The 26,513-nt window shown below is 38.7% G+C and overlaps 4 protein-coding genes across 6 annotated transcripts; 3 read left to right on the top strand and 1 right to left on the bottom strand.

The window, feature by feature from the left end:
* The first annotated feature begins 712 nt into the window (after nucleotides 1–712).
* Nucleotides 713–11,064, top strand: LOC116733346 (tripartite motif-containing protein 16-like). The gene is made up of 3 exons (XM_032584161.1): nucleotides 713–976; nucleotides 8,378–8,550; nucleotides 9,489–11,064. Exon 3 carries the CDS (start codon nucleotides 9,596–9,598, stop codon nucleotides 10,742–10,744), a length of 1,149 nt encoding a protein of 382 aa, XP_032440052.1. The 5' UTR covers nucleotides 713–976; nucleotides 8,378–8,550; nucleotides 9,489–9,595; the 3' UTR covers nucleotides 10,745–11,064.
* On the top strand, nucleotides 1,506–4,510 carry LOC116733336 (tripartite motif-containing protein 16-like). The gene has a single exon (XM_032584145.1). It carries the CDS (start codon nucleotides 2,522–2,524, stop codon nucleotides 4,181–4,183), a length of 1,662 nt encoding a protein of 553 aa, XP_032440036.1. The 5' UTR covers nucleotides 1,506–2,521; the 3' UTR covers nucleotides 4,184–4,510.
* Nucleotides 11,065–11,785: 721 nt separating the features above from the next.
* On the bottom strand, nucleotides 11,786–15,015 carry anapc10 (anaphase promoting complex subunit 10). 3 transcript variants are annotated; one of them, XM_032584165.1, is made up of 6 exons: nucleotides 14,754–15,015; nucleotides 14,387–14,508; nucleotides 14,214–14,304; nucleotides 13,094–13,214; nucleotides 12,958–13,011; nucleotides 11,786–12,216 (listed from the first exon to the last, which is right to left on the bottom strand). In XM_032584165.1, the coding sequence occupies exons 2-6, from the start codon at nucleotides 14,499–14,501 to the stop codon at nucleotides 12,037–12,039; spliced, it is 561 nt and encodes a 186-aa protein (XP_032440056.1). In that variant the 5' UTR covers nucleotides 14,502–14,508; nucleotides 14,754–15,015; the 3' UTR covers nucleotides 11,786–12,036. The 3 variants fall into 3 exon arrangements, with proteins under 3 accessions (XP_032440056.1, XP_032440058.1, XP_032440057.1); XM_032584167.1 differs by having other exon boundaries at nucleotides 12,958–13,008; XM_032584166.1 differs by having other exon boundaries at nucleotides 14,830–14,951.
* On the top strand, nucleotides 15,009–25,466 carry abce1 (ATP-binding cassette, sub-family E (OABP), member 1). The gene is made up of 19 exons (XM_032584133.1): nucleotides 15,009–15,142; nucleotides 17,017–17,158; nucleotides 17,240–17,325; nucleotides 17,401–17,498; nucleotides 17,747–17,864; nucleotides 18,383–18,520; nucleotides 18,601–18,670; nucleotides 19,715–19,811; nucleotides 19,887–19,976; nucleotides 20,678–20,799; nucleotides 21,373–21,497; nucleotides 22,070–22,166; nucleotides 22,237–22,296; nucleotides 22,368–22,426; nucleotides 22,507–22,617; nucleotides 23,278–23,420; nucleotides 24,319–24,441; nucleotides 24,880–24,991; nucleotides 25,077–25,466. The coding sequence occupies exons 2-19, from the start codon at nucleotides 17,056–17,058 to the stop codon at nucleotides 25,122–25,124; spliced, it is 1,800 nt and encodes a 599-aa protein (XP_032440024.1). The 5' UTR covers nucleotides 15,009–15,142; nucleotides 17,017–17,055; the 3' UTR covers nucleotides 25,125–25,466.
* Nucleotides 25,467–26,513: the final 1,047 nt, after the last annotated feature.

Below are 26,513 nucleotides of genomic sequence, written 5' to 3'. Positions count from 1 at the left end.
TACTCTAAGTGCAGCAGATTAACACAAACTGATGCTTTTAAGCCTTTATTTCAGTTAATTTTGATGGTTTTCTGCTTACAGTGAATGAAAACATGACATTTAAGGTCAAAATGTTAAATGAAACTAATAAAAAATATATTTTAATACAGAAACGGGCTTAAATGAGAAGCCTGTTTAATAGTGGCTTAAAGTTTGTTTTTAAATAAATTCACTTTAAGTGAAACAATTTATTTAGATTAACACAAACTGATGTTTTCAAGCCTTTATTTGTGTTAATTATGGTGATTTTCTGTTTACAGAACATGAAAATATATTTAATGTCAAAATATTTATCTTTATTAGTGTCTCACGAAAAGCATCTTTGAAAATCTAACGCTTTTCTCCCGGCTTTATTTTCTATAAATATACATAAATAATGATAATATTTTCCTGAATAAATTCAGAATAATCTGTTTAAAAGCTATTTGACATATTCTGAGGCTCACAGTAATAAAATGCAACAAGAAATATTGATAAATAAATAAAACTGGCTGATCCAGATCACTCAAACAATTACCTTTTGTTTTCATTTAAAGATTTTTTTAGTATTAACTTCAGTTTAATTCAGAAAAGTAGGTAGTTTCTAAATTTTATTTCCCTTTGGAGTCACTGAAGTGAATTATAATTTAGTTGAATTAAAATAATCTTCGCCTGGTTGAATTGTGTTCATTTTAACCAGCAGCATGTAGAAATTCAATGGAAACATTTTTATAGTTTTGAATGAAAAATGATTTTTATTTATTGATTTATTTCGCAGCAGAATGAAGTTCAGCTTCAGCCTCCGTCTCCTCGTTTCCTGTCTGAACCTCAGCAGAGCTTCGTGTTTCTCTACGTGGGAGTTGGTGGGAGAGCGGAGCGGAAAGCGTTACGCAACCAGAACCGGGCTCGGCGTCCAGAACCAGAACCAGAACCAGAAGAAGAAGAAAACACGTAGGAGGTGTGAGCATCTTTCTCTGAGCTTCATTAATAAAACAAAACCCGAATCCCCGGCAGTATTCAACATGTGAGCTTTGTTTTCTGCAAGCACTCCGATGGCTTTTTGGGTTTTCTGAGCCGTGGCTTTAAAATCCACTGAATGCAGAGACAAAAGCATGAAAAGGTAAAGAAAATTATGAAAAAAGGAACAAGATATGGAAGGTAATTAAATGGAAAAACAGAAGGGTGGTTGAAAAAACAAACACATTTTAAAACTGAAGGAAACAAAGAGATAAAAGGAGGAAGAAAAGGCCAATAATAGTAAAATAAACTAAATATATTATCCTGTTTCTTAAGAGACGTGTCCTTGTGGTGTTTCTGTTTATCACCAAACTCTCCTCGTTCCTCTGGGGTTCGCCTGTTTCCATGTGAGTTATTGTCGCTACCTGAGGAGATTCTGATGGTTCTGTGGGGAAGCAGCAGAACCTCCTGGGTCATGATGGATCACCGATGTTTTTCAGCTGCAGGTTGGAACAAACAGGAACAAACAGGCAGAGTGAAAAACAAACCGGCTCAAAACTGAAACAGACAGTATAATAACAACCTATTATTATTATAATTATTATAATTATTATGTAATTATGTTAAATGTTAAGGCTACAGAGTGTACTGTTAAAATATTTTCCATTTAGTGCAGGTAAGAGTTTCTGCCCTTTTCAATAATATCAGGATCTATATTATTGTTCACACAATGAGCGATTGTTTCCTTAATGAACAAACTTCTCATTTCATGTCTCTCCCTTTTAATTAATAACTCAAGTTATTGTGAATTGTTGGTTTTCTGTTGCCCAACAACAGCTGCTAGTAAATCAGGGAATGGTTACTGGTGTTCACTGCAAAAACATAAAATCTTACCGAATATTTTTGGTCTAGTTTCTACTGCAAATATTTTAGTTCACTTACAATAAGACAAAAGACTTGTAAGTAGCTTTTCAGCAAGATATAGAAGTTAGTTTTAAATAAATAATTTCTTAATATTGGTGAAAAGGTTTTAGTTCCATTGGCAGATTATTTCACTTATGGGGAAAATGTCGTGTTGTAAGTTAAATAACCTGCAAATGGAACCAAAACATTTTCATCTAAGGCATTATTAATTACCAACTAATTAAAATAAGTCCTGCTGAAAAGTTATTTGTAAGTTAGTTTTGTCTTATTTCAAGTATGTTAAGATACTGATGAAACTAGACCAAAATTATTTGGTAAGATTTTGTTTTTACAGTGAATTGCTGGTGTTTTGAACAGCTTTTATCAGCTTTTAGTGCTTTTATCCTCACTCTGAGAAATGTTGAATCATGTATTTTTTCAGGCATCACCACTTTCTTTTTATGAAATACTGACAGCTCCACCTATCAAAGTTATTTCCTCACCCTCTCAGATCTTGATAATCTAAGGGTGTGGCCATCAGGTACATTCCACCTTAGATGACGTCCACTGGAAGCGATAAAAGTACCGGTGAAGCTCAGAGGCATTCTTACCGAGAGCCGGACTAGAGAAGAGAGGATTTCAGATGGATAAATTCTCCTGTTCCATCTGTTTGGATCTACTGAAGGATCCGGTAACTATTCCCTGTGGACACAGTTACTGTATGAACTGTATTAAACACCACTGGGATGGAGAAGATCAGAGGAAAATCTACAGCTGCCCTCAGTGCAGGAAAGAGTTCAAACCGAGACCTGTCCTAAAAAAAAACATGATGCTAGCTGCCTTAGTGGAGGATCTGAAGAAGAATGGACTCCAAGCTGCTCCAGCTGATCACTGCTATGCTGGACCTGAAGATGTGGCCTGTGATGTCTGCAATGGGAGGAAGATGAAAGCTGTCAAGTCCTGCTTATTTTGTTTGGCTTCATATTGTGAGAATCACCTGCAAACTCACTACAATGTTCCGCCATTAAGGAAACACAAGTTGGTGAATCCCTCGAAGAACCTCCAGGAGAACATCTGCTCTCGTCATGATGAGGTGATGAAGATCTTCTGCCGCACTGATCAGCAGTGTATCTGTTATCTCTGCACTATGGAGGAACATAAAGGCCATGAAACAGTCCCAGCTGCAGCAGAAAGAGCTGAGAAGCAGAAGAAGCTTCAGGAGAGTCGACAACAAATCCATCAGAGAATCCAGGACCAGGAGAAAGATATGAAGCTGCTTCAACAGGAGGTGGAGGCCATCAATGTCTCTGCTGATAAAGCAGTGGAGGACAGTGAGAAGATCTTCACTGAGCTGATCCGTCTCCTCCAGAAAAGAAGCTCTGATGTGAAGCAGCAGATCAGATCCCAGCAGGAAACTGAAGTGAGTCGAGTCAAAGATGTTCAGGAGAAGCTGGAGCAGGAGATCACTGAGCTGAAGAGGAAAGACGCTGAGCTGGAGCAGCTCTCACACACAGAGGATCACACCCAGTTTCTCCTCAACTACCCCTCACTGCCAGCACTCAGTGAGTCTACACACTCATCCAGCATCAACATCCGTCCTCTGAGACACTTTGAGGACGTGACAGCAGCTGTGTCAGAGCTCAGAGACAAACTACAGGACATCCTGAGAGACTCATGGACAAACATCGAACAGGCAGTCACTGAAGTCGATGTTCTACTGTTTAGACCAGAACCAAATTCCAGAGCTGAATTCCTGGAATATGTTCGACACGTCAATCTGGACCCAAACACAGCACACAGTTATCTGTTCCTGTCTGACGATGATGGAAGAGCAACTTTGACTAAACAAAAACAGTCATATATTGATCATCCAGATCGATTCAGTTCTTGGATTCAGGTATTAAGTAAAAACAGTCTGACTGGGCGTTGTTACTGGGAGGTGGAGTGGGGAGGAGGAGGTGTTGAAGTGGCAGTTTCATACCCAAGTATCAGCAGGGCAGGTAACTCGCATGAATGTGCCTTTGGCTTCAATGAAAACTCCTGGGCTTTGCGTTGTGATGGCAGAAGTTACACAATCAGGATTAACAAAGTCGAAACCAAAATACCAGGTCCAGTTTCCTCCAGAGTCGGAGTGTACCTGGACCACAGAGCAGGTATTCTGCGTTTCTACAGCGTCTCTGAAACCATGACTCTCCTCCACACAGTCCAGACAACATTTACTCAGCCGCTACATGCTGGGTTTGGGTTCTTTAACTACTATTTGTACTATTCAGGAGGAGACACAGCTGAGTTCGTCAAACCGTAATAGGAGTAGTTGGTTTAATTCTTTAATTTTCATATATATTCCTTGTTGTGTTTTACTATGTCATCATTATTAAATGTTCAACTGTCAATCATTTTCCGTAGGAGTCTAATTTAAAAGTTCACTTATTTCTGGTTTTGATTAGATTTAGTCTATTTATGGATGAGATGCTTGGCTACAGATACTGCAGTAGCTTATACACATGAAATATCTACCTTTACAAATTTTACTCAACCAAATGTAAATTTTGATTCTTGTACCTAAAATGTACATAATTTTACTTTGTACCTAAAATACATTAATAAAGCTGCTCTGTCTTTGCAATATGTACTGTATTTGCTGTTGTCCATCTATATTTCTGCAAGATATTAAAACAAAGAAACTGCTACATCATGATTATCACAGGTCGTTGGAAATTAACTGATTAGAAAATAATGTGTGTTAAAATGTTTCTGCATTAGTTGCTCTGTGGAGCCTGATGTAATGTTAATAATCAATAATTACCAGGAATGTCATATTTTTTCCATTAGTTCTAGGTAAATGGGGTTAAGGCCAAGCCCCACGTTGGGCACCAATAGTTCGGGGAGTGAAAAAGTGGTATTAAGGAAGAATAATTTATAAATTAACTTTGGAAAACAGTTTGGCTCTCTCTTCCTTAAACTCCCGGGTCCTCTTAGCGAGCGACTTGCAGCCACAAGGAAAACAACAATGCATGTTAACGTCACAGAATCACAGAGTTTAATCCCATACAAAGCAACGCATGAATCAACAAAGCTGCAGAGGAACAGAGATATGCATTCTTTACCTGAGACAGACAAAGACAGACAAAGACAAAGACAAACAAAAACAAAGACGCGTCTTTGGAGAGAGCCGATGGAAAAAACAAAATGGTGGCAGCTCTCTGAATTTTTTCTCCTGTATACGAAGTCTTATACTGAAGGTGTGTCTTTCTTTTTTAATATATTCACTTAAGGCGTAGCTCCAGCCGGCCAACTGGAAGCCACCTTGGACACTCAGAGAAACTTGGAACTCCCCCTAATTTACGCCAAAGATCAAAGACCATTTGCTCTCTGGTAAAAACAAAAGAGCCAACAGCTGCGTCCCGGCCCCCTGGGCTCCACAGTCATTTGGGTAAAAGGAAAACAAAAGATAAGATTTCACAGATACCTGTGAAATCTGAAGTCTCTCCCATTATCTCTCCTTACATAAATTCTCAGAAGAAACTTAAATCCAGTAATTTTGGTTCACGGAAAGGTTATCTTTACAAACCCCAGTTTTTGTTCCTCTGCATCCAGCATCTCCCAAGATTGAGTCTTGGCAAAATAACACATAAATTCAACAGAACAAAATGAGGTATAATTCCTGAGCAATTTCTAATACTAAACAAAACATTTTCATTCAAATAATTTCCATTTGATTCTGATATAGTCACAGATAGTACAATTTTCAAATACATTCATCATTCACTAGATTAGTAGTTTTAAAATGAGATAATACAATCTTCAATAAAAACATGGTATTAATACTTAGAAAAATGTCTTAGAAATTAAATGTTAGTGGTTTCAACCTTTTTTACACCATCCCAGATGTTGGTTTCTGGAAGGCTTTTGATCTGCTGTGAACCAAACAGGTTTTTCTCCCCCAGGCTCCAGTGTTTCTGCCCTGCAGAATATGCTAATTTTATGGCCTCTTGTGCTCTGGCTACACAGCAGGAGATCCCCACTGAGAGATCTGCATTTGGTTCCTGTTTGGCTGAATGCTTGCCCATCTGATTTGATTTTAAATCCTTAACACAAACCTGTTCAAAATTAAGAAATTTGTTCAAAATAAGAATGTTCAATATACCTTTTACACATGCCGTAAGATTAACTGTATTAAGCACTAAAAATAATCATTTTTCCTCAACAGTGGCTAATAATAAAAACAAGTCATCATACCAGACTGTTTCTGTCTGCTTTATTTGGCAAACCTACATTTTTACACAATTTTCATATTCACACAGTTTTCATAGACTCTCACTGGGAGAGGGACATATTTATACTCCAACCTGTCCATGTATTTGTGTGTAGCATTTTCAATCAGTGCCGTTCATTTTTTGATTGATGCAGATCTCTTGACTTGTGTTTTGCTGAATGCTATGAGAGTTTCCTGGAATTGTCCTCAGCTGGGACGCTTCAAACCTGACAACGTGAGTATTTCAAGAGTTATTTCCTCATCTCTCAAATTTTAATTTGTTCCTGACTTTCCAGCTCAGAGTGACCCAGTACATTTCCTTCTGATGAAAACATGCCTTAGTGCAAAACAGTCAAATAACTATCAACATAATCAGTGGTTAGTCTGAATCTGAGTTAGCATCCAGAGTCTCTGTTAGCTTGACCTTAGCTAGTCATTATTCTGACTCAGATTCTAAGCTAATCACAGGCTAGCTGATAGCTTGACATTGACAAGTTGTTACCTTGGACGATATGAACTATTAGGCCAATTCCCTCTCACTGTAAGATTGACTCAGACTACCTGCTAACTGATGCTAAACAGCTTTTAGCTTAGTTCTGAGTAACTGTCAGTGTGAGCCTTAAGCTGCTAGCTTGAGCCTCATGAGCTATTATATTACTGTTAGTCTTACTTTGAGTAGCAGTTAGCTTGACTCATTAGTTTCCCACAGTTAGAGCCTAAAATGACCATGAACTGATGAGCTGTTAGCCTTACTAGCAATAACTTTGAGTCACATTTGACTTAGACTACATGCTAACTTTACACTAACCAGCTGTTAGCTTGGCTCTTACTAGCACTTAGCCTTAATCTAAATAAAAGTCAATTCCAAGTGGGTTTTTTTTTGTTTGTTTTTGTAATGAAACTTTATGTTTATTTTACTGTTAAAAGCAGTCAGAGCTTTTACATTTTTATACTTTTTAAAAAAAAAACTTGTATTAAAACCTCAATCTGTAATTATTCCTGTTGTGTTTTTTTTAAATACCAGCTTATATTTGGATTCTTAAGTCATTATTTTACCTTGTGTATGAAACATATGTAGTTTAAAACACAAACGCTATCAGAAATAAATGAAAGATAAAACACAAATATCTAAAGCATCAGAAATCATTGCTTTATGTGTTTTACTGTGTGCTGCTCAGGCTCAGAGCTTTTCTTTTCTTTTCATCCTACACACACCAGTACGCTGTGTGTAACCCATATTTTATCTTTCCAGTGCACACAGGGGTCTGATTGATTATGTATGTTGAGCTCGTAGCACTGCGCTGCGTTTCTGTCGGCCCGTTTCATCTCCTCCATCTCCACACACCCCCATCGGTCACAAAGAAAACACTACGTAGGCCGGTCTATATATATGTGATATATGATCAAATAACACGAACACCTGCTCCGTGTAAGGAAGCACATCCAGCTGTGTGAATCTCTCCAGAGCTTTCTGCTGGTCATCATCATGCCGGTGTATTGTGGTCGTAAAACAGGCAGAGCCATGCTTTTAGTGAGATGAAACTGGCCCTGATGTTGGTGTGCGCTTTACGGCAATTACATTAACAGGATAAACACACAAACTGATTATGTGAGGAGCCTCAGTGATATAAAGCTTCGCCCAGCCAACCTGATCTGCTGTGAATCTGAATCTAAAGCAAGAAAGATCAAATAAGTAAACCTATTTTGATAATCTTTGGTTAGTTCTGTGGTTCACCTGTTTTTAAGGACTAACCTCTGGTTCTTATTGCGTTTAAATGACAAATGTGAACAAATCTTGGTTAATATTTGGCTAATGTAAAAAAAAAATTTAAAAAACAACAAAAAACACAATTTCCTAATTGCTGTGTTTCCATTAAATAAATAAGAAATGCAATTAAAATGACAGAGACTACATTTTTTCGCACCTCAAATATTTATGTAAAAAATTCCTCTAACTACTTCCTGTCGTCTTCTTCGTGGTTTGCGCCAGTGCCAACTTCCGGTTGTGGATCATGTGACTCCTCTGATAGGAAAAAAGTGTTTCCATTACAGTTATGCAAAAATAAATCAATTTCAAAACAGCCACACAAAAAAAAACACCTCATCCACTTTTCTACCACGAACAAGCCTTTATTTTGACACAGCTCTACGTGATGTAAATGCTACATGCTAATGAGTTCTTTGTAGTTTCTAGACAGATTAAACGTCATGTCAGGTTTTGTGTTTATCTGTGTTTTCTCCCAGCTGGATTTCCTGATTTGATTTGACTCACACATCAGTGCGATTCAATAAGGAGCAACGCTTACTGGTTGTGACAGACCCAGTTACCACAGAAACCAGAACCGAAAGACCAAACCTGCTGAGACTGCTGCTTGGCTTCTCCAGCGGCTCCGGCTCCCCCTACAGGCCAAACGGAGGTAATCAGATATGTTACTTCTTCATCGTCACAAATTCAAACGAAGCATTCAGGAATTATTTTATTATTTTATTATTCCTTCAAAAATATGGTCAGGTTTTCTTCTTCTGATCTGTTCAAGTCAAGTGGATGGATTTTTGTTGAAACTGAAAGTAGACAAAGTCCTAAAAAAAAAAAAATCTGCAAGACTCTCAGAAACAATTGAAGACCAAAAACTGGAGACAAGTTTTTAAATGATAAGAAAAACTGGCTGCTTGAGTGAAAAATGTGAATAAATAAATCTGGTTTGAGGTGTTTTTCTGTTTTTAGAAGCAGGTTTAAACATTTTACTTCATTTTTTCAAAACCAGCAAAACATCTGTTTAGCTAGTGTCAAAATCCTATTATTGGGAAACATTAAAACATTCAAAAGTGGTGCAAATCGGTGTTTTACTTAGCTAAAAAATATCCAGTGGTTGTGAATTTGAAAGCAAAAATCTGTGTAAGTTAACCTGTCACCACAGCAAAGTTTTCTGGATGATAAATTGTCAAAGAAGTTATTGCAATAAACTATAGTATTGTTGTTTTGAGACCAGTTTCAAGTAATAAAATGGTAATGGGATAATAATCACGCAAGAACACACTAATGAATATTTAACACTAGAGCTGGAAGACATTTTAAATATCCAGAATAAACAAAGCAGCACAAACAACAAATAAAGTGAATTATGAAGTCTCTAAAAACAAAATGACTAAAATCAGCAGACAGAAGTTTTTCATCATCCAGGTTTTGGTAGAAAGAGAAAACAATAAAACATGCGAATGCAGTTGATTGAGGTTATTTACCAACCTTCTTAAAGTTGGTAAATAAACAATAAAGATTAAATATGAATCATTCCTGTTTACGGTGTTAAAGTCTGTCTCCTCCCTCAATCATGACAACATATTTCCTCCCTAACAGGGTCACATGTTGGATTCTGGGCGTGGCCTATTATTTACATGAGCAAGCAGAGCCGTTCCTGTTGTGAGGAAATGAAACTTACAGGAATGTTCTGACTGAACGGTGCAATGTCTTACAAAGGATTTCACCTGGACCGAAGGAAATACTCCTGTTCCATCTGTTTGGATCTGCTGAGGCATCCGGTGACTATTCCCTGTGGACACAGTTACTGTATGAACTGCATTAAATACTTCTGGGATGGAGAAGATCAGAGGAGAATCCACAGCTGCCCTCAGTGCAGGAAAACCTTCAGACCGAGGCCTGTCCTGGAGAAAAGCATCATGTTAGCAGAGTTGGTGGAGGATCTGAAGAAGACTGGACACCAAGCTGACCCCTGCTATGCTGGACCTGAAGATGTGGCCTGTGATGTCTGCACTGGGAGGAAGATGAAAGCTGTCAAGTCCTGTTTAACCTGTCCAGCTTCCTACTGTAAGAATCACCTCCAGCCTCATTGTGATGCTCCACCGTTACAGAAACACATCCTAGCGAACCCCAGCAAGAAGCTCCAGGAGAACATCTGCTCTCGTCATGATGAGGTGATGAAGATCTTCTGTCGTACTGATCAGAAGTTTATCTGTTATCTCTGCTTACTGGATGAACATAGAGTCACTGAAGTTGGTGTCTTCCTGGCACAACCAGAACCAAAGAACAGAGCTGGATTCTTAAAGTATTCATGTAGAATCAGACTACATCCAAACACAGCAAACAAATACGTGTTATTGTCTGATGGGAACAGAAAAGTAACTTTAATGAATCATCAGCAGTCTTATCCTGATCATCCGGAAAGATTCACTGACTGGTTCCAGGTCCTGAGCAGAGAGAGTCTGACTGGACGTTGCTACTGGGAGGTGAAGAGGAGAGGAAGAGGAGTTGATGTTGCAGTTTCATACAGGAACATCAGCAGAGCAGGGAAATCCAACAAATGCGCATTTGGGTTCAATGAGAGCTCCTGGTCAATATCGTGTCAGAAAACGGGTTATACTTTCTGGCATGATGGTGCTGAAACTCAGATACCAGGTCCAGTTTCCTCCAGACTAGGAGTGTACCTGGACCACAGAGCAGGTATTCTGTGTTTCTACAGCGTCTCTGAAACCATGACTCTCCTCCACAGAGTCCAGACCAGATTCACTCAGCCTCTGCATGCTGGGATCCAGTTCTATTACTACTTACATTCCTACCGAGGAGGAGACTCTGCTGAGTTCATAAAACTGAAATAGAGATTAGTTTGGGGAAAAGTGTCATTTCAGTCACCACAGTTTTTACCTTGAAGTCATTACTAAACTTTGAACAATGGCCCCTATTGTTCGAAGTTAAACTTTTAAACACACTTTATATTAAGAACTTTATTTCTTGTTTTTTTGTTTTGGTTTATTTGCTTTTAAGGGACGAGGTGTTCAGGCAATAGCTACTTTAAAAATGTAGGTGCGTGTAATGAATTTAACAAAAACCAAAGGCAATATTTAATTTAATTTAATTGTTAAATTGATGTAAAGTCTTTTAACTCACAAGTTACAGAAATAAAGCTGACTTGTCTTGATAAAAAAATGTTCATGGTACATATTATTGATGGAGTGTTTGGGTCAAGGTAAGAAAAAAAATAGAATTACAAAAATAAAGTCATATTATTAGGGGAATAAAGTTGAAAAATATGAGAATAAAATCATAATTCTATGACTTTATTCTCAAAAAATAACTTCTCATATTATGACTCTATTCTTGTAACTGACAGTGTGTGAAAGCGAACCACACACCACCTGAAAATGTAAGAAATGTTTTGGTCTCCAATCGAGTGAAAACTCTTAGTTTCACCCTGATTTGCTTGACCTTTGCTGGCTGTTAGCTTTAACTTTAGCCATTATTCTCCATGTTAGCTTGACTTGCTGATTTAGTTGTTTTTGTGTCAGAAGATTAGAATGTTGCAGGAAACAACTGCAGACAATAGTTTAAATTTGTCAGGTTTATTGAAAATACAGTTTATGGATCTTTGTTTCCTGGCTGGAGAGGTTGTTTGTTTGGGATATATGAGCAGAACCTGGGCTATTTCTACTCTATTTTTATTTTTAATACATTTGCAAAACACTCGAGAACTATTTTCCATATTGTCTTAAAGGTGAATTTGTGTGTTTAGGTTTGAGAAAAGAGATTAATTTAATACAGTTTGGCACTCTAGTTCCTCTGGATTAGAGAACCGATTCTCTGTTGATCTGGGATTATGAATTTTAATGTCATTTATGTTTCACTCATAAACAAGAGTCACATTTTTGGTTTGACAACATTTATTTCACAGTCAAAAAACAAACCCAGAGGAATTGTTGGCACAAGGGCTTCACTCCAAACCCAGTTTCAGTCCCTCATTAAAGCAACTTTAAATATTGGCAACCTGAAATATCCCAACCCAATCATAACCAGTGGGAAGCCGATCGGTTGAACCCGTCGGTCTTCCAGACAAGCAGCTCAGTCTCCGTCTTCTGTCCTCTGATCCCGAGAGTCCCGGATCGGTGGGATCGGATCACCTGATGGTGCGGTACATCATGAAGTCCACCGTGGTGCATCGTGGGAACTTGCCGATGGAGCTCTCCTCCACGGGCGTGTAAACCTTGATCTGCCGCATGTGCGTGTCTCTGCCGTTCTGGTGGTTGGCGAGCACGGCGATCTGGATCATGAAGGTACTGATTGGTTCGTTTGTTCGCTGAAAAACACAGAAATTAAAAATTACACACTGAAAAAAAACAACAGAACAAACATCAAAAATGAACACAGAAAAACTTCACGGATGCTTTTAATTTGTACCGTGGTAAAAACAAAAATCTAAATACTAATGTCTGAAAGTTTTGTGCTGCAGAACAACGCTGCCGCCAGGTGGTGAAACCCGGAATTACATCTGAGTTCAGGAGGAAATAAAATGCAGTTTTCGGGTATTTAAAATAGTTTCAGGAACAACTGAGATAAAATAAACAGATAATTCATGGAAATAAAAATTTAAAATGCAGGGTTTGTTTTGTGCAAAGAAGTGTTAAGGCCATACTTAAAAAATAAGAAGATCAAATGAGGAGAATTAAGTTCAAATAACATGACGATAAAGTCAGAATATTTTGAGAATAATGTAATATTACGAGAATAAAGTCATAAAATTATAAGAATAACGTTGTAGTATATTGCTTTTTCTCATGTTATTTCAACTTTACTCTTATACGACTTTATTCTCGTAATTTTATTTTTTATTGTCCTAATGTGGCCCTAATAATTTGTCGCAGTTTTGGACTGAAAAAATAAAAACAGGTTTAAATCAGTGGCCTTAATCACAGATCTCTTCAACCATTCAACCCCTTGAAACATGTTTTTATATTTAAAACAGGCAGAAGAAAAAGGTAAGTTTTGCACAGCTTCTTGTTTTCGCTGAATCCAAAAAACAGGATCTGGATGTTTTTACCTGATTTAGTAGAGAGATGTGAATCCAGCCGCTGGGCTCCACCATCTCCAGCTGCTGCAGAGACGAAGATGAAACAATTGGACGGGTTTAACATCCAGCAGCTGTGACGGTCTGAGCCGCAGAAACACAGACTCACCCTGATCTCCTGAAGGTTGTGGAAATTGTTGCCCACTCTCACAGAGATTTTACTGGGCGTGTAACTTTCATCTGATTTATAATCGGCGTAAATACACAACATCTTCACCGTCGTCCTCCTCCTGCAGACGACCAGAGGTCCAATCAGAGGCAAAGATACGACAGAAATCAGAAACGTAACAAACAATAACAGTAAAACTGCAAAACTCTGCTCTAAAATCTGCTTTTCTCTAAAATTTCAGAATACGTAGAATAAGTAGGACACGTAAGCATTTGTGCTTGAAGTTAAAAACTGCTTGTAGCTTCTTCTGTTCATATTAAGTAAAATCAAACCTACACATTTTTCTATTTCAGCCAAAAGCTTCCCATAATTTTTTTTAAACAAATACATGTCTGAAAAGTGTGGCATGCATTTATTTATGTGTTAGAATGGCCCAATCAAAGCCCAAAAGCTAAATCCAATAAAGAATCAATCCAGTGCGACTGAGCTGGAGCTGTTTTACAAAAATCTCATCTGCTGGAGAAAAATCCCAAAAGATTTGTAGCTGTAGCTAAACGGAAAGGTGGTGCTACTGATTTAGAGCAGCATGCCACACTTTTCAGATTGTGTTACTGCTAAAAACACGGATCTTTTCCCATCAGTTCACAATTGTGACCTACTTTTAGTTGAACTAGCACAAATAAATCCCAGTATAGTATATAGAAGTTTCAATGTGACAAAGTTTGAAAAGTTATTGTACGTGAATATTATTTTAAAGCACTTTAAGTTTACAAGATTGAAAGAAATGATTCAGTAATGACGCAGTTACCAAAATTTCATATTATAATAATGAAATCTTAGTCTAATTGTTATTTTCTTATCGTTTTCCGTCTGGCTAGATGAAAGTTTTGACGACTTATGTAGAGATTAAAAGAAAAGCTACAAACTTTAGTACAGAGTAGAGTACTGAAAGTGATGTATTGAGATTATTTGTATGTATAAATGTACATTCAACATGATTTCTAACATATTTTTAACAATTTTACACATAAATAGGGAAGGAACTGGGTTTATATAAGAGACAGCATGAATCTGAAGTAAGAAGAGACCCGATGTGTCTGGAAGGATTTTCCAGAAATACCTGAACTGAATGTTGACCAGGTGCGGCTGGGATCCATCTGACTGCCAGTAGGTCTCCAGGTTGTCATCCCTCAGCTGATCCACTCCAAACCCTGCGCACAGGACGCGTGTTTTCCACAGAAAACACCCCTCTAAATGTGTGTGTTCCTGTAGATCCGGTGCAGCGGTTCCTACCTGGTTTACAGGAGGACAGCGACCACACCGCCTGGGAGCCGATCTCCCGGACCGTCCCGGTCCGCTCAAGCTGCTTCGGGTCGGCACCGGGTGGGGTCTTGCTCGGGGTGGCCATCCTGCAACTATGGAGACGGAAGAGAAGCGATATTTAGTTGCGTTTTGCTCTAATACTCAAAGCGAATTTCTTGTAAATTTTTTAAAACTAATTTACACATAAACTACTATAAGCACATTAGATGATCAGTTTCAGGATCTGAACACGTTTATTAAGATATTGCGAACAATTCGCCATGCCAGATATAATTACCAACCACTTATTTCGACCGAAACACCAAATAAACAAATTGCCGCAGCTAGCGGCTCGTACCTGAAGTTTTCACACCAAAACTCCTCTGAAACCGCTAAAACTCAGTTTAAAACAAAACCATCCCAGCGGAACTCACAATAAGCGTTAAATATATTCCTCAAAAGACACCGTGTCAACACATGAGATGGTATTTTATTAAAAAAACTTAGAAAAAAAGCCTAAAAGAAATTATTGCTGCTATTTTCCTGCTCCTGCTCTTGTCGCTTCTTGTAAACGTCACAACAGCACCGCGTCGCACCAAAATGTGCGTCACTCCCGCCATCTTTCCAGCCGGCTTCAAGTGAAACACGTTGCTGAGGAAAAAAACAAGTTTTACTCCCAAATATTTGTTTCTAATCGGCTGCTATACTTAATTTTCACCGAAGACGGGTTAGGGGAGCCGAAGAGGGGTGAGTTTTCAACCTGTCACCCAGGATTTTGTTTGGTTTTCTCTGTTTGTTGCTGTAGAATGAGCAGCTGTCACGGTGCGGGCCTCAAGCTAACCGCTAACTGTTAGCGTCCCCTACTGACTGTATCTAGTCACTCTTTCTAGCTTTGCTTTGAGGATTTAAAATTGATTATTTATCCGTTTTAATTCTCAATGAGAGCTTATTGGTTAGCAGAAACCAAATATTTCTTACTAGGCTGTAAAAACGGAAGGGTAATCTCCCGAACTCCGCTTGGTTTCTAATGAATTTAACATTATATTCACAATTTAACAACCTAACATATATATTAGAGCACATATTTCTGTGTTTTAACAAGCAACTGGATCAGTTGATGATTTCGGCTTATGTTTGATTTGATGTTTGTAAATGGATTCTGGAGTAAATCCACCTCAGATGCTGGTCGCCACCGCCCGTCACGTTTCATTTGGACGCAGAAAACCTGAATGCGTCGTCAGTGATTCGGAGTTAAATGTTGGTCAATCATGTCTGGTGGTTTTGAACAGTTACAGGCCCGGTCCAACATGCAGGCGTGACGCAGGCTGCAGAGGAACCACCAGACGTCAGAAAGAAACCGTTTAGTGTTTGGGTTTATCAGAACCGGACAGGATCAGATGCTGCAGCTGAAAATCCTGATCGAGCCTAAAAATAACTTTCCTCTCTGTCAGGGTCTGAACTAAGAAGCTGCAATTCAAATTTTGAAGGATTTGGCATCAGACAAGATGGTTGAAACCCATTAATGTTCACCATGCTGGTTTCTTCTATCTGTTCCTCACGGAGTTCAAGCTCTTTGAAATGCTTAAATTTCCCCTTTATTTACTCATTTTAGATTCTAATATTCTCCCAGAAAAAACTAAAGTGTGTTTTTATCTTTCAATAAATGTGAGGATCTATTACCTACCACAAAATAAATGTAAATTAGGGCCACGACCAACAGTTATCGTATCAATCAATCGATTATTAAGACGATTAATCAAATTTAAAAATTGGCACATAATGTAGATTTTTCATTTAAGCTTTTCTTAAATATTATAGTATATTAGGATACATTTAAAGATGCAAATAAACAAATAATTTATTTTTAAAATAAGAAAATAATGATTTATTGCCTAAATGCAATCATGTATTTACAGACAAGTTGGGGTTTTTTTTATCTTAAATGCAAAATAAATAAATTGTATAGTTTTTGCTTAAACATTGTTCTGATTACGTTGTTCTGTATAGTCCAGTTAATGATTAATCCATTACTAAATCAGTTGATTATTTCAATAATCGATTAATCACGATTAATCGTTTTAACCCTACTGTAAATGCAGGTCTATCATTCATTTTTTACATCATATAAATGCACAAAACCTGCTCATTAACTCACAGTGACAGTCTTCAGTCAGAGGCCTCAGCAGGAGAGCTGTAAGAACTACAGACTGCTACAGGAGGCTCGTCCTGTCATCAGCCTCTACAGCAACTCTGAGGAAATCTTAAATGAATATGAGTTATAATATTAAAAGTTTAATCTTTAATTCTGTGGGTCATAAACTGTTGGACTCTTCCTGTTTTTCCTGTTTTATTGAATGAAAAATATTTTACATCCAGCTTGAATTCAGTTGATTCCTATATTAGTTTCCTTTCCAACTCTTTGATTTTGTTTCCTGTTCTGTTAGTTTAGCGCTTCTTTTTTTAGCGTCGCTGAGTTAAATAGAGGAAGCCTGAGTTCAGCTTCACACAGACCTGGAATCAGCTGAATGAACTCAGCAGTTCTGTCTCCGCTGCTGCAGTAAAGATTAAAGGTTTGATTCTTTTCCTTCGTCTTCTCTCCTCTGTCTGCCTCCTCCTTCCAGCTCCGCAGGCGCTAGCGTCCGTCATTCCAGCCCTCCAACATGGCGGATAAGAACACCAGGATCGCCATCGTCAACCACGACAAGTGCAAGCCTAAAAAATGCCGTCAGGAGTGCAAGAAGAGCTGCCCGGTGGTCCGCATGGGTGAGTGTTTGGACACTGGAGCGCTGTTGTTGTTGTTGATGATGCGGCTGCAGGAAGCTGATGAGCTGCGTGTGTTTGCAGGTAAGCTGTGCATCGAGGTGACTCCTCAGAGTAAGATCGTCTGGATCTCAGAGTCGCTGTGCATAGGCTGCGGCATCTGCATCAAGGTAGCCGCACACAGATTGGATTGTTTGTGTGTGTTTAGTCAGGTTTCTTTTCCTCACTTCCTGTTGTCGTCGTAGAAATGTCCGTTCGGAGCGTTGTCCATCGTCAACCTTCCCAGCAACCTGGAGAAAGAAACGACTCACAGATACTGTGCCAACTCCTTCAAACTGCACAGGTACGCAAATTACTAACTATCACAGCTCTGATGTGGTTGATTGTAACTCAGCAGGATCCACCAACCGTCCCGTATATTTACAGGCTTTTTGGTCTTAACTTTAATCCAAGGTGTCTTTAAAAAGGCCATAAAAGGTCTTGATTTTGCTGACAGTCTGGTAAATCTCTCCTCTTTGGTCCCCAGTGATTCGTTTCCTTGCAGGATGAGTCTGAAGATGATCTGAGGTTTGTTTCTGCTTGTTGCTGCAGGCTGCCTATTCCCCGACCCGGAGAGGTTCTGGGGCTGGTGGGAACCAACGGTATCGGGAAGTCCACGGCCCTGAAGATCCTGGCTGGGAAACAGAAACCCAACCTGGGGAAGTTTGATGTGAGTGTCGGAGCCGTTGGTTTTCACATCTGTCTCTTTTCTCCTGTCCTTCGTCTCCTCTTTAACATTTTGAGCAACAACATTTTTTGTCCAGTGTGACAGACATGTAGAAATGTTATGATATCTTTAAAAAAGTAAGTTCATTACCTCTGTTGGCAACATATTGGGCAGCTTTAACTACCATATTTTCCTGACTGAGTCACATAAATTAAAAAATTTCTCATGAAGAGGAAAAAAGCATGTATGAAAAAAACTGTGACTTCTAGTCCAGAAAATACGGTATTTGGTTTCAGTTTGTTTATGATAAGAATGAGGGTGGAAGAACTTTTGTTTGCTAAAGATAAGATTCATGTTTTCATATCTGAAAGTAAAAATATAACTTTAGTAATATTTATAATGTTGATCTAAAGTCTAATGTGACAGATGTGTAATGTTGGCTCTCTCACTGATTTATCCTCCATGTATTTTCATTTTCTTCCAGTTTTGTGTAATTTTTCTCGTATTTTTGTGCGCCTCAGAACCCTCCAGACTGGCAGGAGATCCTGACCTACTTCAGAGGTTCTGAGCTGCAGAACTACTTCACTAAAATCCTGGAGGACGACCTGAGGGCCATCGTCAAGCCGCAGTACGTCGACCAGATCCCAAAAACCGTCAAGGTCGGTGAAACCGGCAGCCGCTTCAGTCCAGGCTTCGGTTCGCGTCTCCACCTGCTGTAATGACTCGTTTCCGCCTGCAGGGGTCAGTAGGGGCCATCCTGAGCAGGAAAGACGACACAGACACTCAGGACATCATCTGCGACCAGCTAGGTAGAAACCATCATCCATTACTGGACCGCTAGCCTGTTAGCCGCTAGCCTGTTAGCCGCTACAGCTAGCGACGCGCTACTGCAAACTGTTCCAATGTGGGAGGAGTAAAAATGGTCGTAGCGTTTTTGTTTATTATCGGATTTCTATAAAATATGAGAAGATGGTTGATGTTTTAACGCGTAAAACGTGTTTTCTCTCTGGATATAAATTGCTAAATAGTTTTTCTGTCAAGATGAAAGCAAGGATTATGCAAATTTCTCTTTTAATTTGGTCAATAATTTAATAATTGCTGCTGTAGGAGAAAAAAATACTTTATTGATCTCCAATGGGAAATTTATTTGTTCACACAATCCAGTGTTAAATATTACTAAATATAATATAACCACAATCTATATACAACTTTAAATAAACATATATAGAAGTGTTGTATTGTAAGGTATTAAATATGACTTAAATATGAAATGAAATAAAATAAACCATGTGAGCCACAGTTTGTTTCAAATGGAGCAAATAAAAAAATTAACAAATTTGTAAATTAAAAATTAATACATTTAATAAATCTTGTAAATTTTTTAATTTGGCAAATTTGATTTTAAAAAGCATTTTTTAATTGAGGAAATTAAATTACATGTTCTAAATTCAATTTAAAAATAGTTTTTTAAGTTTAAAGATTAATAAATTTTTAAAATTTTACAAATTTGATCAAATTTAACAAACTACGGCTCCTGTACTTTATGAATAATTTCATTCTATATGATTGTTTATAATCTTGCGACTTTCTATGAACCAGGGTAATTAGTTCAGTTTTTAACGTTTTTTGATTTGATCATTGATTATTGATTTATTAGTGGCTGCAGACATGAAAATGACAATTACATCAAAACATTTCATCTCTTCTTCAGATTCTTTTCCTGATTGCATCTTTTTTTCGACCACCATTATTCATGTGACATTAATATCAATCAAAGGAAGCCTTTGATTAAAAATAAGGCTGAATGTTTGATATTTTTATTGATTAAACGAGTAAAACTCTTTTCCCGGCAGATCTGAGTCACCTGCGGGAGAGGAACGTGGAGGATCTGTCCGGAGGAGAGCTGCAGAGGTTCGCCTGCGCCGTGGTCTGCATCCAGAAGGCCGACATGTGAGTCCGACTCGGGTTTCTAACCGGACCTCAGAGCCGAGCCCGGATCCTGACGGTTCTGTTTTCTGTTCTCAGCTTCATGTTTGACGAGCCGTCCAGCTACCTGGACGTGAAGCAGCGGCTGAAGGCGGCCATCACAATCCGCTCGCTCATCACCCCCGACAGGTGAGCGGCGCCTGCAGGTTTATACGTAGTTCTCATGTGATGTCACTTCCTGGAACTTTGTAACTGACTGCCATCTTGGTAGGCAGTTGCTATGACAACAACAAGCAAGCCACAAGCTTAAAACTAGCTTAAACAGTTTAAGTACATTACAACTGTTATTTGATCTCAATATTTGAGTACTCTATCCACCTCTGTCTAATGCTAAGATAAACATCAGTGATATTTACTGTAGTACTTACTGCCGAACTAGCTAAATTAGCTTAGTTATGTAGCTTTTATCTGCTAGCTAAGAGGGTCATGTAGCCTTCGTTTTATTACATGAACTTACTCTGCCAGTCACCAGAACCTTGTTATTCACACAGAGTGTTTGTACGTCCTTTACTAATCCATTTAAACACTGATTTCAGGCGAATCTCCTCTCATGTTCATTAGCTAGCTAGCTAATAGCAGGTCTGACATATTTTCCTTCTGCGTCTCATTTGGGTCGATCCCAACAGCAGCCATTTTATTTCTGTCTTTATCTCACACATTGGTCAAGAGAGTCCACATATATATATATTTTTTGTTGATCTTGAAGCCATCGGTCTGCTATGCTTTGTGCTGCTCTTGCCTACCAAGATGGCGCGGATCACTTCTGGTTCAGACTTGTGGGATTTAAGGTTTTTTGTATTCTGCTTTGGTTTAATAACTCTGTGCTTCAGGTACATCATCGTGGTGGAGCACGACCTGAGCGTGTTGGACTACCTGTCGGACTTCATCTGCTGCCTGTACGGCGTCCCCAGCGCCTACGGGGTCGTCACCATGCCCTTCAGCGTCCGGGAAGGTCAGACCGAAACGCCCCGTTAATCTCCGACTGTCTGGGTTCAGATATGAAGGCACAAGCAGAGAAACTAAAAATAATCAGCAGATTTGTTCATGTTTACTTTGATTTTTGTTCAGACTATCTAAAACATTCCACACCAAAGCAATGCAAGAGGACGTATGGAAAGCCATTAATCTATTTTATTCATAATCTTTCTCTGATTTTGCTTTTGAATTTGAGGCCAAATGAATTGAACAAATGCTTTATTTTATAAAAACAAAGATGCCTGTTGGTCCTGGACCCTCTGAAAGCTGAACTCTGACCCCACAGACATATTTTAATAAATCTGTAGAGACACTTAATTAGGCTCTACGGTCAGAATGGAAGAAGCTCTGGTGCCAATTTAGCAACTTTTCAAACCCTTCTGGTGACAGAACCTATTAACTTCAGAAATTTAATAGGTTACTTTAAGCTGGAAAATATATATATATAAAAAAAGAAAACATTCTTAAATTCTTTAAATAGGAATCTGCTCTAACATGGAGGTTCTAGCTCTTGAAGCTCATTCTCTGTCTTCTTCTTTTAATCTTCCAGGTATCAACATCTTCCTGGACGGTTACGTTCCCACGGAGAATCTCAGGTTTCGGGAAACATCGTTGGTCTTCAAAGTGGCAGAAACGGCCAATGAGGAGGAGGTGAAGCGGCTGAGGCATTACCAGGCGAGTTTATACTTCAGTTTATGCTCATTTAGTTCTACACCGACTCTCCACTTTCATTTAGGACAGGCCATAAATAGATGTAATCAATTAACCCAATCTTTGGTTTTTGACATTTTAATTCTTGGAAAATCTCCTTGTCAGTGCGGCTAGGGCGGCCATCTTGTTTGACAGCTTATATTTATTTAAACTTTGAATTCATGTCGACTCTACGATGGAATATCAGGGCCAGGCTGCGAGAATTTTAGTTTGAATTACGAGGATAAAGTTGTAATTTTATGAGAATCCAATCTGAAAAATAACAAAATTAAAATGAGGAATGTTGAGAATGTAGAATTTGGGTTAAATTTGACCAATATTTGATCTTTTAATACGTCAGTATTGAATTAGCATCAGTAGTAGGACTTTATGCAAACAACTGAATCTATTTTTAAAGATCTACGCAAAGTGAGCTTATTTCTCATTAAAATAAAATTTTTCCAGTAATTTTATGTTGTTCTTTCTTTAATCTTGACATGTTGTGACCCTCAGAAATCCCAGATTGTTCCTAACATGAGGCTGTTTGTCGGTTTCAGTACCCAGACATGGCGAAGACGATGGGCGAGTTCATTCTGGACATCAAAGGAGGAGAGTTCACCGACTCTGAGATCATGGTGATGCTGGGAGAGAACGGTAAGCTGCTGGTTCGGTTCTGACCGGGTCCTGACCGACCCACAGTCCAGTAACCTGATGCTGTCTGCAGGCACAGGGAAGACGACCTTCATCAGGATGTTGGCTGGAGGACTCAAACCTGACGGAGGAGGTGAGTTTTCCTCCTCATTACTGGTAAAAGATCTTTACTGTCTCATGTTTGACCTTCCTGGCGTCTTTCAGGGGAAGTTCCCATCCTGAACGTCAGCTACAAACCTCAGACCATCAGCCCCAAGTTTAAGGTGAAGCATTCAGCAACTAAAATAAAAAATAGGAAGAGTTTTTTTAAAATAGGCTAAATGTTTCATGTTTGTGGCTGCAGGGTAGCGTCAGAGCTCTGCTCCACGAGAAAATCAGAGACGCTTACACGCACCCGCAGTTCATCACCGACGTCATGAAGCCGCTGCAGATCGAGAGCATCATCGACCAGGACGTAAGAACTGCAGATTAAACGTCACACAGTAAACAAACTTAGTGAGGAACGTCACCATCACGCGTAACGAATGGTGGTTGTTCATCTTTCTCTAGTCATTATGGAGAAATTCAGCTACAAAGAGGAGGAACGTTGGTTCAGGGAAAACAACTGCAATAAGAGAGAGGTGCCATTTTGAATCATTGTGATTTAAATATAGAAAACTGGGCTGAATAGACTAACATTTGACTTTTTTTCAAAAGTCAAACCAATCTAAAATAGATTGCAAGGTGAAATGATCAACAGGTCACACAAAAACAAAGTAAACATGCTAGCATTAGCCTGGGGCTAAAACATACAGGAGCAAGAATCTGTTTTGAGTCAAATAGCTGCTTGTGAATTCATTACTACTATAGATCGCATCTTTTCAAAATAGTATAGATTTGTTTCAATATGATCAACAAGTCATATAAAAACAAAGTAAACATGCTAGCACTAGCTTAGCGCTAAAACAAACAGGAACAGGAAGCTGTTTGTTTTGAGTCAAATTGCTGGTTGTAGAAAAAGTCTCACTGCTCTGGTCCTGAACGCCTAAAATAGACGTTACATCTTAAAATAACTCGTAGTAAAGAGTCTCCTATTGGGTTAACCTTCCTCCTCCTCCTCTTCCTCGTTCTCCAGGTGCAGAACCTGTCTGGTGGTGAGCTGCAGAGAGTCGCCCTCACACTGTGTTTGGGCAAACCGGCCGACGTTTACCTGATCGACGAGCCGTCTGCGTACCTGGACTCTGAGCAGAGGTTGATGGCTGCCAGGGTCATCAAGAGGTGACGCACAAACACTCGGCCTCTTCTGGTTCACCTTTCCTTCAGAAACTGGGTTTTAAACGGCTTCAGCTTTTAGAGATTTATTTTATTATGTGGAGAAAACAAAGAATATCAAATCCATTTGAAATAAAATGGGTTAAAATGAAAGTTTTCTTCCACAACAATTTGAGTTTGTTGAAATATTTCCAGGTTTAGTTCCTGTTTCACCATCTGAATGTTTTTGGTTTTACTGTTTAACTTCTAGCAAAATATTTACCACAAACTCAAAGTTAACTTTAGTGTTAAACTTCAGATATGGAAGGAAAATTTGACTCTGGAAACTGATGGAACCTGTAGATTTACACCAATAATCTAAAACAAAATGTCAGACACCACAATTTTTTGTTTTTCTGTTTAGCAACATTTTTGTTTCACCTTCTTAGATTTTTGTTTTAATCTTTTATTTATTCACTTTTTAAATTATTTTTATGCATTGCATTTGCTTTTTTTTTATCCTACTATTATCGTAATAATAGTTTTATTAGCCATTTTATTTTAAATGGCTTGCCATAGTTTTCTTTCACACCATATTTTGGACACTGTAGTTTATTAATCCTTTGTTAAAATATGAATTTATCGATTTCAGAGGAAAAAAATCTTCAAAACCATCAAATTGAGAAATGGATCAAACTAACTCGATATTTAAATTAATCATTAAAAGTATTTTAAATATTCATTCAGTTCTGCTGTAGTTGGGTTATTACTGTATTTTTTTTTGTCAATTCAAGTTGCGTAATGCTTCAGAATGGACAGACAATAGCAAAACTTTGCTACTGATGATTGAAATGTGTTGCTCTTATATTTGTCTTCCTGTTGGGGGCGCTGCTGTTTAACATTTTTGCTGTTTTTTTTCTCCCAGGTACATCCTTCACGCCAAGAAGACGGCGTTTGTGGTGGAGCACGACTTCATCATGGCGACATATTTGGCCGACAGAGTCATCGTGTTCGACGGTATTCCCTCCAAGAAGACCGCGGCTAACACGTAAGCTCCGCCCCCAAACAGCAAACGTTTGGATCATGACCCCCCTAACCTAACCTAACCAGCTGAAAGCTAACCTTATACCATCTGATTTTAGATGGCCGTGAGTTCTGTGGAGGAAAATCGTATTGTCAGATAATATAGTATGACTTTATTACGAGAGAATATAAATTTTTATTACAGTCCTTTTGATTATAAGGAAATATGCAATATTTTATTACCACAGTTCTTATGGCGTCTTAAACTTTCATTTTTTTGCTTGAAGAACAAAACAGTTGAATCAGAAAATGAGCATCAGAAATACCATTATAATCAGTTAACTTTTATTTTCTTTTAACTATAAACTCAGATGAAAAATTTCTGGGTCTCATTTTTTTCTGATCTTTTTGAGGCTGCCATTTTGAAACGCGTTGTTTTTAAACCTGAATGATTCTCCTTCAGGCCCCAGAGCCTTCTGGCCGGGATGAACCGCTTCCTGTCGCTGCTGGAGATCACGTTCAGGAGAGACCCCAACAACTTCAGGCCGAGGATCAACAAGCTCAACTCCATCAAGGTGAGCGACGCCTCTATGCAGACGACACTCTGATGAATATGAAACGTCGCCAAAAATAATTTCCTTCCCTCCTCGTCTTTTCCAGGACACGGAGCAGAAGAAGAGCGGGAACTATTTCTTCCTGGATGACTAAAGCCGCCGTCCGGCGTGACTGACTGCCACCTCCCGGCTGCGGGCCGTCGCCCCGGCAACGCGTCGCCTCCACGTTTACAGCCGGGCCTCGTTTCACCCCCAACGTGATAAAAAAACAAACATAAGAATCAACAAAAATAAAACGCATCAGCCTTTCTGTACAGAGCTGCGTTCAGTATCCAGCCATGTTGTGACGTGTCAGATGATGAAGACGTCTGCGTGGCGTCGGCCCGACCGTGTGGGCGGAGCTAACCAGGCAGCGGCGTTGTGGAACATTCAGCAGCGTATTTTATCACTCATGCATTTACAAGTCATAATAAAAAGACGCTTCCGGACCTGGAAATGACTCCTCATCTTTTCTGCTGATTATTATTCCATAGATTTATGGACTATAAAACAATTTTTTCACAAAATCGTTCTTATACAAGTCTGATCAGTTCTGCCTATTTCGTTTATTTTAGGGGATCTTGTCACTTTGAATCCAAATAAGCTGCTGCTGGCCACTCCCCCAACTCAACATTTAGCATAAAAATGGCTGCAACAGATGCAGAATTATGCAGCTATGCATCTTTGAAAAGTATTAGTAGAGCCTCCTTCACAACCAACCATAATGCAGCAAGTGTCTTCTGGATGGTAAATCAACAAAACACTTTGCTTTTCCAGCAGGTAAAACCAGCTGTACTGTGCTGGGGTTGCTAGGTAACGGCACAGTGGCCTTGAATGTGACTCAACTGGAAGCTTTTTGAAATGGGTTATTTTCCAGACCCTTAAAAAAAACATCTGGGCTGTTTTTAGAAGCAGTAAAACCAAAGATGTACAAAAATGTGAAAAAAGTTAATTTTGCATAATAAATCCAATTTAAAACTGAGAAAATTCAAAATGGCAACTGCAGGTCTGAGCTGTAGCTTCTAATTGTTTAGAGAGTTAACCTGACGTTTCTACGCAGAATGAAAGGTTTGATTCAGGATCAGCATAAAATAAAAATTTCAGTTCCAGCTTTAATCTGTTATTTTTCCAGGCAACTCTTCTTCAAAAACTGAACATCAACTAAATAAAGCAGAAGTTTTATTAAAACACGGAGAAACTGCTCAGATTAAACCACAGCTATAAAAACTACAGCAGCAGATCTGGAGTCAAACAAACGAGCCTCTTAATGTGATTGGAGGAGCAGCTGGACAGTCGTCCAATCAGAAAGCAGAAGAGAAGCAGGAAAAGTTTCAGGAATTCTGAACCAGCCAATCAGAATGCTTTTATTTTTAGTTCCAAAATGACTTTTCTTTCCCTCCCCCCTGCAACAGCATGCTTACTCCTTTTAATGTTAAAAACATTTTAAAAAATTGTAATTATATTTTAAAAATGTTATTAAAATACTAAGTATTGAACCAAGTAT

This window comes from Xiphophorus hellerii, chromosome 14 (genome assembly GCF_003331165.1).
Source record: "Xiphophorus hellerii strain 12219 chromosome 14, Xiphophorus_hellerii-4.1, whole genome shotgun sequence".
In the NCBI taxonomy this organism is placed as follows: Eukaryota; Metazoa; Chordata; class Actinopteri; order Cyprinodontiformes; family Poeciliidae; genus Xiphophorus; species Xiphophorus hellerii.
This window is presented reverse-complemented; position numbering and strand designations above follow the sequence as displayed.

Bases quoted from the DNA above. Each gene is read 5' to 3' on its own strand.
- LOC116733336 (XM_032584145.1), top strand. From the start codon at position 2,522: ATGGATAAATTCTCCTGTTCCATCTGTTTGGATCTACTGAAGGATCCG.
- LOC116733346 (XM_032584161.1), top strand. From the start codon at position 9,596: ATGTCTTACAAAGGATTTCACCTGGACCGAAGGAAATACTCCTGTTCC.
- anapc10 (XM_032584165.1), bottom strand. From the start codon at position 14,501: ATGGCCACCCCGAGCAAGACCCCACCCGGTGCCGACCCGAAGCAGCTT. The intron at 13,012-13,093 runs GTGAGTCTGTGT...TCGTCTCTGCAG, and splicing joins ACAACCTTCAGGAGATCAGG to CAGCTGGAGATGGTGGAGCC. The intron at 12,217-12,957 runs GTAAAAACATCC...TGTGTTTTTCAG, and splicing joins ACATCTCTCTACTAAATCAG to CGAACAAACGAACCAATCAG.
- abce1 (XM_032584133.1), top strand. From the start codon at position 17,056: ATGGCGGATAAGAACACCAGGATCGCCATCGTCAACCACGACAAGTGC. The intron at 17,326-17,400 runs GTAGCCGCACAC...TTGTCGTCGTAG, and splicing joins GCTGCGGCATCTGCATCAAG to AAATGTCCGTTCGGAGCGTT. The intron at 19,812-19,886 runs GTGAGTCCGACT...TTCTGTTCTCAG, and splicing joins TGCATCCAGAAGGCCGACAT to CTTCATGTTTGACGAGCCGT.